The 15,964-nt window shown below is 34.2% G+C and overlaps 1 protein-coding gene across 1 annotated transcript; it reads right to left on the reverse strand.

Annotated features, from left to right (window-relative positions):
* Window positions 1–7,986: 7,986 nt before the first annotated feature.
* LOC132295871 (ribonucleoside-diphosphate reductase small chain A) lies at window positions 7,987–15,101 on the reverse strand. The gene is made up of 9 exons (XM_059794139.1): window positions 14,783–15,101; window positions 12,374–12,534; window positions 11,473–11,521; window positions 11,256–11,382; window positions 10,248–10,313; window positions 10,015–10,131; window positions 9,716–9,878; window positions 9,564–9,634; window positions 7,987–8,411 (listed from the first exon to the last, which is right to left on the reverse strand). Exons 1-9 carry the CDS (start codon window positions 14,937–14,939, stop codon window positions 8,297–8,299), a joined length of 1,026 nt encoding a protein of 341 aa, XP_059650122.1. The 5' UTR covers window positions 14,940–15,101; the 3' UTR covers window positions 7,987–8,296.
* Window positions 15,102–15,964: the final 863 nt, after the last annotated feature.

Below are 15,964 nucleotides of genomic sequence, written 5' to 3' on the forward strand. Positions count from 1 at the left end.
TTTGAGAAGGCAATATAAGGGTAATTTTGTCTTTGAAAATTTAATGGACATACTAATGGGACCATTTGATTACCATATGAATTTGTCTTTTTGTGCCACGGAAATTTGCCTAACAAACAAATCGGTCTAATTTTTCTGCCTGAGTATCATGACTCTTAATTTAATGTCTAAGTTCAACAAACTGACTGGTTGAACCTAAGGAGCCTGATCCATCCAGAGTTGAGAATTGATTGCTGTAGCTTTTCAATCAATTGATACAAATGTATTAGCAGACTGGTTTGAGAACTCAACTGGTGATTTAAACCAATCGATTGGTTCATGGTAGATTTGAATTCAAACGGCTATATACACTTAATGCATTCCCAAAACAACTCTTTTCAACCAGATTTCTCCATATGAATAGCTGGGCCATTTATGTACGAGTAGATACAAGTTGTGAGAAATATTTATTAGACCTTAAGAGCTAAATATTTATGAGACCATAAGAGCTATCATTTGAATATTCAATACACTCTTCACTCTCTCACTCATAACATTCAATATGCTTTGGAATCATCAATACTATAGTCTTGTGAACATTAATTTAAGCTATCTTATATTTGAGATATATATTCATTGTATTTCAATGTAATGATTGGTTTGACAAAAAAGAATGTGGTTCTCTTAGCAAGAAGGAAGGAGAAGTAAGTTTGCATTTTGTAAAGATTTGCTTTCCACCCAAAAGGAGAAGTCATTGTAGATTTAGAAAAGTCTCAAAAGAGATCTTGAGCTATGAGATAGGAGTTTCAAACCTCAATAAATCGCCGTGTCATTTTGTGTTTGATTCCTTCTTCCCTTGTCTCATTTATACTTTGCTTACTTTGAATATTGTCATATCGTGTTATTACATAATTTAAATAGATATGCACATTGTCTTGCATAATTTTTAAATTGGGAAAATTAGCCATTGTTTATCACAAACTCTATTCACCCCCTTCTTGAGTCAATATTTGAGTAACAATTAGCAAAGTGAATTTGAAATAATTTGTTAAATGTTTTTGGAGTATTAATTATAGTAGCAAATAGTATTTTTTTTTCCTTCTAAATAGATATTAGTTATAAATTTTAAAAGTGCAGAGTGAAAAATTTCTTTTATTGAGGAAAGACATTAATGGTAATTTAGTAAATTAGTAAGAAAGGATAATACTGAAAAAGTTTGTTGATTATAGAATATGTGCTTATTTGGAAATTTTATTTTTAAGTTAAATATTTTTCTTTTCAATTATAGGGCTTATTTGTCATTAAAATTTAAAAATAGGACTAGTTAGTAATTTTATCAAAATAAATGGTAGTGAGGGGTATTTGGGACAATTGGCCATGATGAGTTATGTGAATTTAGATTCCTAATAGGCATTCTTTAAACTTATAAGTATTATTGCCCATAGTTTATAAAGCTGAAGGGCAAAATTGTCATGTCATTTTATATAGCACTTAGACATTTGTATTTTGTACACTGACACCAATCTACGCCAACCTCTGTAACCATGAAAACAATATCTTGTCATATAGAGTAGTTGTGAAGGCGCTATTTGCCTTAAAAAAAATAAAACCCACTTATGTTCTGCATGTTTTATAATAAATAATAGATACCATATGACATAGATTTATGATATTGAAAATTATTTAGGAGTCACAGATCGCCTCTCTATAATTAATTACATATTTATCAGCAAGTTAGGTAACACATCCAAATGTGACTTCTCAAAGCCCAAAAAAAAATTTAATTAATTAATTAATTAAATTAAATTAAGATATGTAAGGTTCACTTTCCCCAAGAGAACAAACAATAGATCATCCATTAATAATTATGCAATTGCTCCTGCTTAAATCCTCATATTTAAACCTTATAATCCTTTCTTACCGAGGACCAGTGGATAATTTTTATTTTTTTCTTACAGAGGACAAGTGGACAATTTTTATTTTTTTTTGGGTTGCGATCTTTAGAACTTTTAAATGTGAATGGTATAATTTATGAAAGTCAAACAGATTGAGGGGCATTACAGAGACTCGAATAATAGTATAACTTTAGTGTCTTTAGACAGTTTGCTTAAACTTATTGGTGACTGAACAACAACACTTTAATATGATTATTCGATAATAATTAGGGTTTTGCATGTGTATGTTGACATGCTGTCCTATTGAAACATTATATATATATATATATATATATATATATATATATATATATATAATTTTGGTAAATTAGGCTTATTTTTTAGAGATTTGTCAATATCCCACGTAGAATTCCTCTTGGTTTTTATGTTTTTTGTCAGTGACAGCCGTCTAACTTAATAACGGTATTATATCCAACTTAATAACGGTATTAATCGTAGTATGCTATTTTATCGTTTTGTCCATAAAACATTTGCTTTCATTTCAAGTATTATAACGACAAAATTGACCTTCTATCCAATTTTTACGATTAATATCAGCGTTGGTAGAGATTCAGAATATAAGTATTTGAAGTCTCGCTTTCGAATCGAATTTCTGACTTAAATATTGCGTGTATTGTGAGGTCTATGACATAAACTACAACTTCAGGGGAAGTAGATGTGATTATGAAATTTAGATGGAGTCTAAGTAGAAAATTGACACAGTCGTGAGAGATAAGTGGATTCTATCACCTTTTTTATTGGAAGTTGCTTAAATTAAGGGTAGAGTTGTAATTTCACTCAATCGGAAAATGTTCTTTTCTGGTCACCAAATACCATGACTTTGTCAATTCTAAATGCAAGGATTCAACTGCATCAAGTGCATTTTAAGGCAATGGCCCACCTTTCCCATAAAAAAGGCCATGGTCTATCGCAGGCCCACAGGCTAGGGCTTCATATTTCACATTGGATATAGAAAAACATAATAAAATAGTTATATTGGGTTCACCCCACTGTCCTTCTATATATTATTTTATGGCATTTATTTTATGGCATTTATTTTATGGCTTTTAATAATAAATCAAGTACTAGAAAACCTATAGTGGTTAGGGGTAGGTAAGAGATGATGACCGAGAGGGAGAGGGGGCCAGATATCCCCATCAGAGGTTGGTTATGGTGGTGAAGACATTGCTTTAGGTATGGAAAAGCTACTCTTTTTCTCCACTTACCCCATAGGCCAACTTTATTCCCTGTACCTTTAGAATGTACATCATGATATCTTGGTAGGTAAGCACTAGAGGAGGGATAACTCAGAGAGAGTCAGGACTCATATTCATTTGATAATGAGATAATGGGACCATCATTATCCTCAGATCCAAACACTCATATAGCATGCTCTCACAATTTTATTTATTTTACATTGTCTTATTTGAAATAAAATCGTAAGTCTGGACTCATAGTTTTTCTTTGGTTGTCCATATATTCATGTATTTTGTTATCATATACAAGGGTAAAGAGAGAAAAACATCTCTAATATTTAAAATTTGAGTAAATAATACCCTTAACATTTATTTTGAGTATATAAGTCCGTTAAGTTTAAAAAAAGAAGAAGCAAATAGAAACTTAATTCATATAATATGTCAAAAAATCACATTTAAATTGTTGCACATGACTATATAAAGTAACAAATTTCCTAAACTGCCCATATGGTCTCCCCAAAATACCCTTATACCATTTTACATATAACCACATGATGTCATTTTTGGTTGTCATATTTTGATCATTTTACATTTATTTTGTCTTTCACCTTTTTTTTTTTCTTCTTTGAAATACATAAGGGCACTTTAGTCTTTTTATCGCTTCACAGACCACAGGTTCTCGTTCGCACCAAAAATAAAGATTAAATACTTTTAAGAAACTATAAGGGGTTATATACCCTATTTGAATATCATAGGGCTGTTTATCGCTTGCGACCTTTTATATTATCATGTAGAGTTTCGTGATAGCTCACTTGTTGAGCAAGAAAACTCTTGTAACTGAGTGTGGTAATGTTGAGTAGAGCATCTGACCTCAGTGGTTGTTGGATGCTCTACTCCCTTATTGTATTTCTTATTCTGTTGAATGAAATGCTTCATGTTGGTGAAAAAGAAGGAAATATACATATATATATATATGTGTGTGTGTGTGTGTGTGTGTGTGTGGGGAAGTCAATTAGGTGAAATGTTTGGTTATCAACGTGAGGGGCATGGCAACTGCCCACATGAGAAGTTGCATAAGTTGGTAAGATTTGAAGGTTGTATAATGGTAAGGGAGGGTTAAGAAATGAGAGCATGGATAATTTTATGGTTGGTTCTCTTAGTTTATCTATGGTGTTGTATATGTTATAATGATTACCAGCATTGTTTGAAAGTCAAGACATATGAGCAACATTTTTCTATTTATCCACCAAATGGATAAAGATATATTTAAGGTCCCTCTCAAAGATGGTACCATACCACCTCTGAGACGGCCAAGGCAAGCAAACATCATTATTAATTTATTATTAATAATTTATTGAGTTAATAGAAAATTGATCCTCTATCATGCTATCAGGAGAATTATCATGATAAAAAGTCACTAAATGTGTCTTATTTATAATAGAGTTCCTTGGGATAAAATTCATGAGCTTTTTGTATTTAATCATTAAATTGTGGTAATTTTTTGAAATATGAAAAAGTTCAATGAAGAATGTGTTTTTTTTTTTTTTTTTTTTTTTTGTGAACACCCTCAAACCAAACTGTTTGTCTAAGCTAACACTCACTGTTCTTCACTCACATTCTATGTGTTAAGCTAAGAAACAGAACACCCAACTCCACTATTAGCTGACCATTCTTTGATTATTGTTTTGGTTTTTCTTTTCCATTGCCTATCATTACTTCAGAATTAAAAAAGAAAGAGTCATTTCTTAAATGGTATAAATAAAAAAGGAAAGAAAAAAAAAATGGTGCTTTCTCATTTCCCCTCACGAACAGAAAGCTAAAAACTTTCCAAAATTGAATAGAGAGAGCAAAAGAAAATAATCACAAACTGAAAATTAATTGTTCCATGTTCCATAAATTTAAATTTACAAAGTAAAAATTCATATAATTATACAAATACAATATTATCAAATATTTTTTGTTTTAAATTTACAATGTATAAACCAAATATTTTTTGTTTTAAATTTTTTAAGAAATTTTTAATCTATAATTTATTCATTCGGTTAAAGTTCTACAAATGTTGCGTTTGGTGTGCATAAATGGAATATAATGGAATGCAAGTGGGAATGAAATGGGATGGTCATTCTCATTCTATTGTTTGGTTTGTAAATATGAAATGATAATAACCATTTTAGTGTTTGGTTTGACCAATTTAAAATTTAGAATGGAATAAATTTTAAATTGAATTCTCTAAAATATCACTCTTAGTAACAAATAGATAAAATTAACAAAATAACATTCTCTAATAATTTAAAAAAATAAATGGTGGTAGTGGCGGTGGTGGAGGAGGAAAGCGGTAGTGGTGTAGGTGGTGGTGTTGGAAGGCGGTAGTGGTGACAATGGTGGAAAGCAGTGACGACAGTGGCGGTGGAAGGCGGCAGTAGTGTTGCTGGAAGGCGGTGACAGTAGTGTGGTTATGGTGGTGGAAGGAGATAGTGGTGTAAGTGGCGGTGGTGGAAGCCAATGCAAGTGACTGTGGTGGTGGTGGAAGGTAGTGGAGGTGGCAGTGGTGGAAAGTGGTGACGATGGTGGTGGTGGAAGGTGGTGGCGGTGGCAGTTGTGGTGGTGGAAGGCAACGACAGCGGTGGTGGTGGAAGGCAGCGATAGCTGTGGTGGAAGGCGGCGGCGGTAGTGGGGGAAGGTGGTGGAAGGTGATGGCGGTGGGGAAAGGCAGTGGTGGTGATGAAAGGTGATGGTGTAAGGTAGTGGTGTAAGGCGGCGGTGGCGGTGGAAGGCAATGACGATGGAAGGCGGTGGCGGTGGTAGCAGTGGTGGTGAAAAGACGGTGGCTATAGTGAAAAGTGGTGGGGGTGGAAAGTGGTGGCGGTGGTGAAAGGCGATAGCAATGGTGGTGGTGGAAGACAGTATCGATGGTGGTGGAAAGTGGTGGCAGTGGTGAAAGGCAATGACGGTGGTAGTGGTGGAAGGTGGTGGTGGTAGCGGGGGTGAAAGGCAGTGGCAGTACGTGGTGGTGGTGGAAAGCGATGGGCGATAGTGAAAGTTGGTGGCGGTAGTGGTGGTGGAAGGCGGAGATGGTTGTGGTGGAAGGTAGTGGTTTTTGGACTTGGAACATAAAGGTCTTTTGAGAAGTTGATTTTTGTAAAAAAAAATTACTTGGGAATGAAATGGTCATTCCATAAGTATAGTTATGGAATGAATTTTAATTCCAATGGAATGGTCATTCGACTCATTTTCACTTTAAATTGTGTACCAAACAAAGGAATGGTTGGAATGGACATTTTATTCTATTCCATTCCTGCACACCGGGCAAACGTAGCAAAAATGTATTTGTCTTTTAGAAAAAAAGTAGGGGTCGAGAGTAATTTTACAAAAGGTGACGCTTAAAGAGAAATGTTGTATATATCTAATTTTGGAGAGTTTTTAGTTTCGTGTTTGTGGGGGGAAAGAGAAAACACCATGTTTTTTTCTTTTCTTTTTTTCCCCATTCTTTCCTTTGTTTTTTTCTTTTCATTTATACTATGTAAGAAGGGATTCTTTCTTTTTTAATTTTGACGTGGCTTAGCCAAATCAGATTCGGGAAGCGTTGCCTATCATTACTCTTAATTCTGACATGACTTGGCCAATTCAGATTCGATAAATTTTCGTGTTACCTATCGCTATTCATTCATAAATCATTCCCTCCCTCGATTTTCTTTCTACCCAACTAAAACAACACGAGAGAGAACAAAAAAAAAGCTCCCTTTCCTTCGCAAGAACCCATTCATTCAATCCAATTTTTCATGTTTTGTACCATAAGGACCATTAAGAATTACACCTCAGGTCCTACCAATACCACTAACAAACTAACATGCTTGGCATAATCAACGTGTATAGCACACTTGACCATGCCTATACAACTTTATAAAGGTACCATTCAACAGACAATACTACCATCCATACCAAATAAACAAAAGGTTCTGTCCTTGAGTAGGTAAAAAGATTTACCCATCCAATTGCATTTTGGTCATGCCAAAGAATTGATCTTTATCCCAAAAAGGCATACCCTTAAGGAGGAAGTCATGGCAAATAATTGATCTTTACCCAAAAGGGTTATACCCTTAAAAAGGAAGTCATGGCAAAGAATTGATCTTTACCTCCATAAAGGATTTACCCTTAAAGAGGAAGAGAAAAAAAAAATAATAATAAAAAAATAAAAAAAAAATAAATGAATAATATAATCTAAGGCTAAACACAATGACATCTCCAAAATTGATGGAGCGTAGAGTAATAAGACCATTTCAAACCCTGTTTTCTCATAACCCAAACAGAACTGTATTGACAACAAAAGCTTATGACAGGTCATCCGATAAATTTAAGAAAGAAAAAAAAAATGTGCATAAATTAACCGCCAACACACACACACACACAAAAAAAAAAAAAAATCTGCTTCACTGACATCAAGAAGTACAGTTTTTCGTGAACATGGAGAGTCCAATTTCACATGCATTCAGCATTTTATATTGACCCTTTCCCCCCTGCCAAACTTTCAAGTGAAAGAATCTTGACAGATTCATGGGGTTGTCCAGTTCCCCGCCCGCCTTAGCACAAAGCTGGGAGGAAAAACTAAAGATACAGCCAACATTTATTGTTGTTACACCTGGTGTAAGAAGCAATCTCAATTAATGACCCAAAAAAAAACAAAAAAAAAAAACTTCAAAATTCAGAGGAATATCAGAATTGTTTTAATTGCAAGATGGTGTTGGGGCAACATGAGTCACCTTCAAGCACACAGCACAAGTTAGCAATATGAAACAAAAACTCTACTGCCCATATCAATATTTTATCAACAAAGAATAATTATGGGTTGGATAAAATCATAAAAGCAACAAAAGTGGATGTGAAGTGAAAAGTAAATATGATAGATTCATCGCACCTCAAGTGGTAAAAATGCCTTTCCAATTACAAGACAAACACTAAAAGCCACAGAAAAGAAACAATGGTACATCCAAAGAAAGTGTATAGAATATACATGGACGGCCAATATTAATATATAATAAACTTCTGAATTAGACAATTTAAGTTTTTTTTCGGGGGGACTGACACCTGAGACAATGAACTGATGCTTTTGGATCGAGTAAATGTTGTTTACTCTAAACAAAATTATAGCAGCAAAATTTGTGTGCCGTGAAACCAAAACGAATTTGATGATTAGAAGTCCTCGTCCAGTTTGAAGACAAAATTTTTCTCACCATCTTGTATGCACGACATGACAGAAGCTTTCTGATAATCACCCACCCTTCTCTCAAAGAAGTTAGCTTTTCCTCTGCTCAATAAAACAAACAAATTAGATGAAAACATTAAGTTCCTTACCCAGAAGAACATATAAATGAGATTAAACATAATTCAAGCCTGCTTTATTATCATAACTGGAGTGCTTAAACACAAGCCAGAAATACTTCAGCTCGGAAATAAAAAAATCAAAACTGGATAAGTCAAAAGACAAAATTAAATTTATTTGTAAATTTTGGTGTGAAACAATTGAAAAATAAAATTTAAAAATTAAAAAAAAAAGAAGAAAGAAAAACAAAAGAAAAGAAAGAAGAAGAATGTCCTGAAATCCCACAATCTAATTTACCAATACTTCAATTGACTATACATCCTGCATGTTCCCCCTATAAACTTTTTGTATTATTAACTAGTAGAAATTAGTTCTCATTTCTTTTCTAATGGGAAGAAAATAGTTTTCATTTTTGTTTCAACATAATTGATGGAAAATACATAATTTCAATATTTACAGAGAACATCATTATGCACAGTTTGGCAATTGGCAATGGGTCGGGAACCTATTTTGATAAATCCGAGTTGTCATATAATTTTAGGATAATATGACGATAAGATCAAAAATATGATTATACTCCACTGCTTTGACTGGGAAGCCCACAAAACAGATGACTATAATCATCATCATGATGTCTGGCAAAAAGTGTCTTAAGAGGCAACCATCTTGTGGTGGGTACTTATTAATTGTGCTAACCATGTGTCCTAACTTAGAGGAGTAACCAATGGGCCAATGGCCAGCGGTACCAAGCCCCTACTTCTCAAAGAGAGGTCAAGGGTTCAAGCCTCAGTGGAGGTATGTGTGTGTGAGTACCAACTAAAAAAAACTTAGGAGTAGAGATACTAAACATTGAGTCAAAGCTGTTGATTAATTGTACCAACCATATGTCCTAACTTAGGAGTAGAGAGCCTACACGTTGGGTCAAAGATGCAATATGCTCTGTTCTTTTTCTTTTTCTTGCCCCCCACGGATGTTAGAAACAAGAATACAAGATTTACAGGACCAAGGAGTCTATGGTTTGGGTGTAAGACTTGTGTTTGATGTTCCGCTTTTAAGTATTTAATAACTTAATGTACATTTATCAACTCCAAGCACTGGATTCAGAAAATCTTAACGCATGTTTTCATCAATACTCACTGCAAGGAAATGAACTCCATCCAATCGAAGGGATTTTCCACGTTGTACTTCATCTGGCACCCTAACTCAACCTGAAAATGAAAAATTATGACATTCATCAAGAACCACCAAAATGGTCCCTTTGGGATTAAAAGATAAAAAAACTGTCATACCAGAAGGCGGTCAGCGACAAACTTTATATATTGGCTCATGAGTGCTGAGTTCATGCCAATCAAGGCACATGGGAGAGCTTCACAAACAAATTGAGTCTCAATTTCAACAGCTTGGTGCACAATGTGATGAACTCGTTGCCATTGTAGTTGCTTCCGTAATAACCTGTCAAAAAGTAATAATTAAGTTCTTTCCAGTTAGGCCCCCACTCCCCCAAGCAGCATCCTACAAAAATATGACTTTGATTTCCAGACAAGCATCATTTATGAAAATCATAACAAGGGTAATGAAGTAAAGCCACCTGTACAGAAGGCAAGCAAAGTCACAGTGGAGACCCTCATCTCTAGAAATAAGCTCATTTGAGAATGTCAAGCCTGGCATCAGTCCCCTCTTTTTAAGCCAAAAAATGGCACAGAAACTGAAAGAAAGAAAACTTGTGTATGTGATGTGTGAACCTTTTACACAAGCATGACAAATAAAACCATTTTTACTTGAGGATATACATACAGAAAACTGTAATTTATATAAGCATACCTTCCTGAGAAAAAAATTCCTTCAACACATGCAAAGGCAACAAGTCTTTCTGCAAATGAGGTGGAGCTGCATATGGAGATTAGCTTGCTGAGGATTTGTTGAGAAGTAACAACTCATCGCACTTGTAATACTATGCTCAAACTAAAGAGTGCAGCTAAACTAAGTGCAGCTAGAACAGAACAATTATATAAGCTGAACAGAGTTAAATCCAAACGGCTATACATGTAAAACAGGAAAAGGAAAATAGTTGTGCATATTGTTTCAAGAGTAAGTTACATTTTGAAAATTTTGCATAATATGAGATGACTAAGGCTGCTATATTCAGCCAAACCATTGGCAGGTGATGTGCCAATTTTTCAGGAAGCCACTTCAATTATTTAGAAATAGCATATAGTTATTATCAATAGAATACCTAAATCTTACACATCAAAAAATTTCAAATTGGATGTTCTACATTTCGATTAGCTGATCTTCTCTTACAAGCCAAAGTGATCCTTAAGGCACGTAATGTAGTGGTTAAACATAATATACTAGAGATAAAAATGCAATGGAAACCAGAGTATGTCAAAAATATAATGATAAAGATTAAGACATCTTATTTTCTGATCAGCACATGCTTCTTGTACATGCTTCCATGCCTTTGGAACAAACAGAAAAATAAAATAGTAGTAGTAATTATTTTGTTGGCTCTATCCTCCTTTTTTATTTGTTGGGTGGGGGTGGGTGTGGGGGGAAGCTATGCATATGCGGGCAAAAACACAGAGATAGGCAGCTATGAACTAAGAGATAATTATTGCAATTGAAACATGACAATAATTTTCAGATCACTATAACTCAGATATGACATGAACACAACATTCATTAATGTTTTTTCTATCAATTCTAGGAAGTCAAGCATTACTCCAATGAATAATTTAAATTCATATAGGCTATTTTTATTTTATTTTTTATTTGGGACAGAATTACATATAGAAGTGATTAAAGTGCTATATAAGAATGTGTTAACACCTTTGAATCCAATCTAAAGCCCACTTGGCCTTTTCAGCAACACAAGGAATGTTATCAATTGCATTGAATAATCTGTGTTTCTCCTGTGAGTCCTTGATGTAAGTCTCCAGAAGCAAGCTGTACATCTCTAAGAATTGGAGGAAAAAATATCCACAATCAGGTGAGCCAAGAGTGTATCATACAGTAATTTACCACAATATCGCTTATAAAGTAATACCAGAATGTATATTCTCCATTGCAATTTGGAAGCCATAAAATGCCCGCGCCTGAAAATAATAAGAAGGATTGGTGTTAGTTTCAGGGATAGTAAAGTGGGGCCAACATTTAAAAAGACATCCTCAATGAGCTAGAAAGATAGAATGTGAAAGACATGGACATCTGAGAAATGTTATGTGTTGCATCTCTAAGATACAGACGCATTAAAATGGAGGCCTCATCCAGTCATCATAGTTTAACTGCCACTGGCAAATAGCACTTCACCAACATAAATTTTATAAAACTTCAGATAAATCTAATTTCCACTGGCAAGCAAAATGCTAGGGCTGTCAAGCATGAGAACGTGAGTTTGAATTTTGAGAGGAGTCAATTTGTGTAAATATGCAGTCCACCCCTCTCAGCACCCTTGAGTGCCACACCGGGTAATGACCCTTTTGTTCAACTAATAGCTTCCCCCATCTTGCCTTATCTTCCTCCCTTTATTCCCTTTACTTTGATCTCCTAAAATCTTTTCTATTTTGGAATATACTCTCACTGCAAGTCATGCTCTACAAATGAACCTACATCTATAAGAAAAGAGAACTAACATCCATAATGACAAAAAATCCTTAACAATATCTCTGAATGATAAATTTCTCTTTCTAGGAAAAGGAAAGTGGTACGGAGTTATACTTTTTCCAAGAATAAAGGTTGGCCATTATTGATATGAAATGATAAATTCCACTTATTGTAAATTGTAGAGATCTAATCTTATAATGTTTGATGCACTAAATTGCAAAAGAGATATGAAGCAGATGAAGAATACATCACCAACGGTGAAATCAAGCATCAATATATATAATAAAAAAAATAAATAAAAAAATAAAATAAAATGAAACCACATTCTTTGTATAGAAATTTACCTCTGGAATTTGTACATCATTTAAAAACCGTGCAGCCAAATTCTCCAAAACAATCCCATCAGATGCAGCAAAAAATGCAAGTACATGACTTATAAAATGTTTCTCCGAGTCTGACAAAGCGTTCCACTGCTGCACGTCCTGGGAGAGATCAACCTCCTCAGCTGAGAGCCCGATAACATAATATTAGCATAATTATTGCCAACAAATGTATAAAAAAATAACTGTGAAGAGGAAAATCGGAGAAACATATAAAGTAAAACAAAACCAGGATCACTGGGTAGATTGAACTTGATTACAAACATGAAGAAGTTCAATATGTTAGGATGTCATAATATTTCCTAATATCCTTGAATGTCTCATTTAAAATCAAAATACAAAAAAGCAATGGAGAATTTTTTGCTTTCTCAACCAACAGCATTATTACAATCATCATCTCCTGATGGTATTTCATTGCCATAAATACCATTCAAACAAAACAACTTCTGCCACATTAAAACTTGGTGGAAAAACCATTGCTGACACAATCATCTATCTTCCCCCCATTCCTGGTACTCCCGCGCTTTTCTCCGTAAAGCTACCCACATGCTTTCCTAGCTTTAAGAAAATATCATTTCAGCATGATAATTTAGGGGTTAAATGCATTAAGCCTGCTTAACCTCCAATGGAGGATTTCTATGCAAACGACCAATACATAACATCTTTGAGATCGTATAAATGTGGATGTTCTCTGAGCAACTGTGTGAAACACACTAGGATGTCCCAAATGCGCATTTCTAAAAGCTTAGTTTAATGTCTCAACATTAGTATGGTGCTTGTTGATGGCAGAATCTAACAATATCACTGCCGACTCATGACAATGATTTAAGGGTCTTCTGCCTGGTGATTGGATTTAGTGCTTTCTTGAGAATTGATGCATTCCATTCATCAAACGCATGCAACCTCCTTCAGCATGCTTAAGGACGAGGATATTTTCACAATGTTCCTAGGACAGTTGTTTCCCCACAAGCGCTTTACAGCTGTAGGGTTTTGCACTTAAAAGTTGTGGAGACAGCACGACTGATCAAGACTTTCATAAATGCCAAATTGTACATTAATGCTGCCAATTTGCCGTCAACAATGTTTTGAGACTAATGAGGTTCAACACAGTTTCTCTCCTACTACACTCTCCCTTAATTTGTTCTTCTCCCACCTGAAGTTAAAGGCAACTTCGTTATACCTCACAAAATCTTACCTAGTTTAGGAGTTTAACTCATTCAACCCTGGTTTCAAGTAATAATCACAATCGGAATGAAACACATAACCAAATGACTTAATACTTCAGTAAAGGTGCAACTGTGACTGCCATGCTATTTTATAGATTTTTTTTTTTTTTGATAAGTTGCTATTTTATAGAATTTAGATAGCTAATTCTATTCGAAAGTGCCAAAAGTGCTGGAAATTGCTTATTCATGCACTATTTCATACCAAATCCTTTCTGATATACTGTATACATCTCGCTGTAACTCACACAGTCCATGATATAGCAGGACAGAAGCACTCCTTCCTTCTTTCTTTGTATCACCTCATATATTTACACTAACGGCCAACCAATTGATACCTTATGCAACAAAGAACCAGAAAAATATGCTTTTTTTACTTTCACTTTTCATTAAAAAAACAAAAAACCCAACAAAAAGTGCTACAGATTTCACATCTGGCGATTACCTGCTTCAGAGCTTCAGGGGTTTGTAGCAGAGAGGAATAGTTCTCTTGACCCCAGTCAGGGCACAAAAAGAACTTACTATAGGCACAATCAAACAGTGTCAACAACTCTAAACTAGCTTGATTTTTGAAGGAAAAAGAAAAAGAAAAAGAAAAAGAAAAGCAAAAAGAAAGAAAGAAAGAAAGAAAAACGAAAAAAAGAAGAAATAGAAAAAAGAAACCCATATCTAATTCCACTACAAAAAAACCACTGATAGCCCACATCAGTTTGAAAAATGCATCCGTAGAAGCAACTGAAAAATTGACAGTGTAACAGAATTTTCAAAAGTAACCCATCACTATGAAATGAGCACAACAATCATATAAATCAGCAAAAGTTTGAACAAACATCAATTAATTAACATTTGAATTACCAATTCCGGATACTGGAAGAGACAGACTCAATACAGACTTAACATTTGACATTAATTATCTGCATAAACTAACTGCTCTCTGACTCAAACCCTCATTGCCCACATCCTTACTTGCAACCCCAACATGACCAAACGATACCCAATTCAAAATAGTCGTAGATATGGTGAAAATATCCAATTTTGGGCAAAGACTCCAAGAAATTTTCAGCAATCAAGAATACGTAAACAATATATATAAATATATATATATATATATATGTATGTACAAACAGAAGATATGATAGGTATAGATTACCTGTCCAAAAGCTCGCTTCGGCCTTCTTATACATCTCCCAGACTTGCGGATATGTGACAGGAAACATGCATAATCTCTGAGATTTCTTCGACAAAATAGGCTCTTCTTCTTCGTCTCTGTGTCGACCCATCTCTGCTTCATTTCTCAGAGAACCCATTTTCTTTTTCTCTCGCTATATATTATGTCTCTCTATTTTTGAGAGGGGCTTTGCTGGAAGAAAATGAAACCCTACAAAACCCCCCCCTTCAAGAAACGGACAGGTTTGGTTGTTGATACAGAATTACAAAACCGTAATCGCAGATTTGTTTTTTGGTTGTATATCCTTGCATGGGTTGGAGTTATGTGATTCTCAGGTTGGGACAGGAAATTCCTTCATACGACGCCGTTTCTGGTCAGTGGTGACTATGCTTTGATAATTCAATTTGGGGTGCTTTGTTAATTCAATTTGGGGTGTAACCTGAAAAGATAAAAAAGAAAAAAAAAAAAAATGAATTAAGGGTGTACTCGTGGATGTTGAGACGTGGATGACTTCAAGCCAACATACAAAATTCCGACTCAAATCCAAGTGTAAATTACTTATAACCTAGGAAGCACATATATTCTATACGGTGGATGTACAAGTATTGTACTTGTATTGAATTTGATATTTGTACAAGTATTGTATTTGTATTGAATTTGATATTTGTTAAATGTATTTATAATTTTAAAATTTTAACATGCAAGAGCATCTCCAGCGATATGTTAAATTTTTTTGTGTAAATCTAATGTGTCAGAATAGATTTACACAAAAAATTTGTACTAACTATTTTTAGCTCCAACGATTATTTTATACCTTTTATGTAAAAAAGTATCTCTTAATAACAACAATCACGTGTCATACCCAATGCCCTACATAACTTTTACAAATCTACTTTATTCAGTTTACTTTTTGGTGATTAAATTTCACGTCTCAATCCTCCTCCATTAGGAAAAAAATAATAATTTTCCCCTATATTTCACTTTCCCATTACCACCGGAAACTTATAACAAATAATAAAAATAAGATTATAAGTATGTAAAAATTACGTGATTAATATATATATATATAATCTTTGGCTAGTACATATTTATCTCATTAGAATAGAATGTAAAAGGATAAAAAATCTAAAAAAAAATCCTAAAATCTACATTATGATTGCAGAA

The sequence above is a fragment of the Cornus florida genome, unplaced genomic scaffold (assembly GCF_030987335.1).
Source record: "Cornus florida cultivar Cherokee Brave unplaced genomic scaffold, ASM3098733v1 CherokeeBrave_3.0.0_Hap2_Chr01, whole genome shotgun sequence".
NCBI classification, from domain to species: Eukaryota; Viridiplantae; Streptophyta; class Magnoliopsida; order Cornales; family Cornaceae; genus Cornus; species Cornus florida.

What these genes read in the sequence shown, in the direction of transcription:
- LOC132295871 (XM_059794139.1), bottom strand. Translation starts at nt 14,939, where the DNA reads ATGGGTTCTCTGAGAAATGAAGCAGAGATGGGTCGACACAGAGACGAA. An exon ending in GGAATTTTTTTCTCAGGAAG is followed by an intron (nt 10,132 to 10,247) that starts GTATGCTTATAT and finishes TCTTTCTTTCAG; the next exon opens with TTTCTGTGCCATTTTTTGGC. An exon ending in ATGGAGTTCATTTCCTTGCA is followed by an intron (nt 8,412 to 9,563) that starts GTGAGTATTGAT and finishes TTTATTGAGCAG; the next exon opens with AGGAAAAGCTAACTTCTTTG.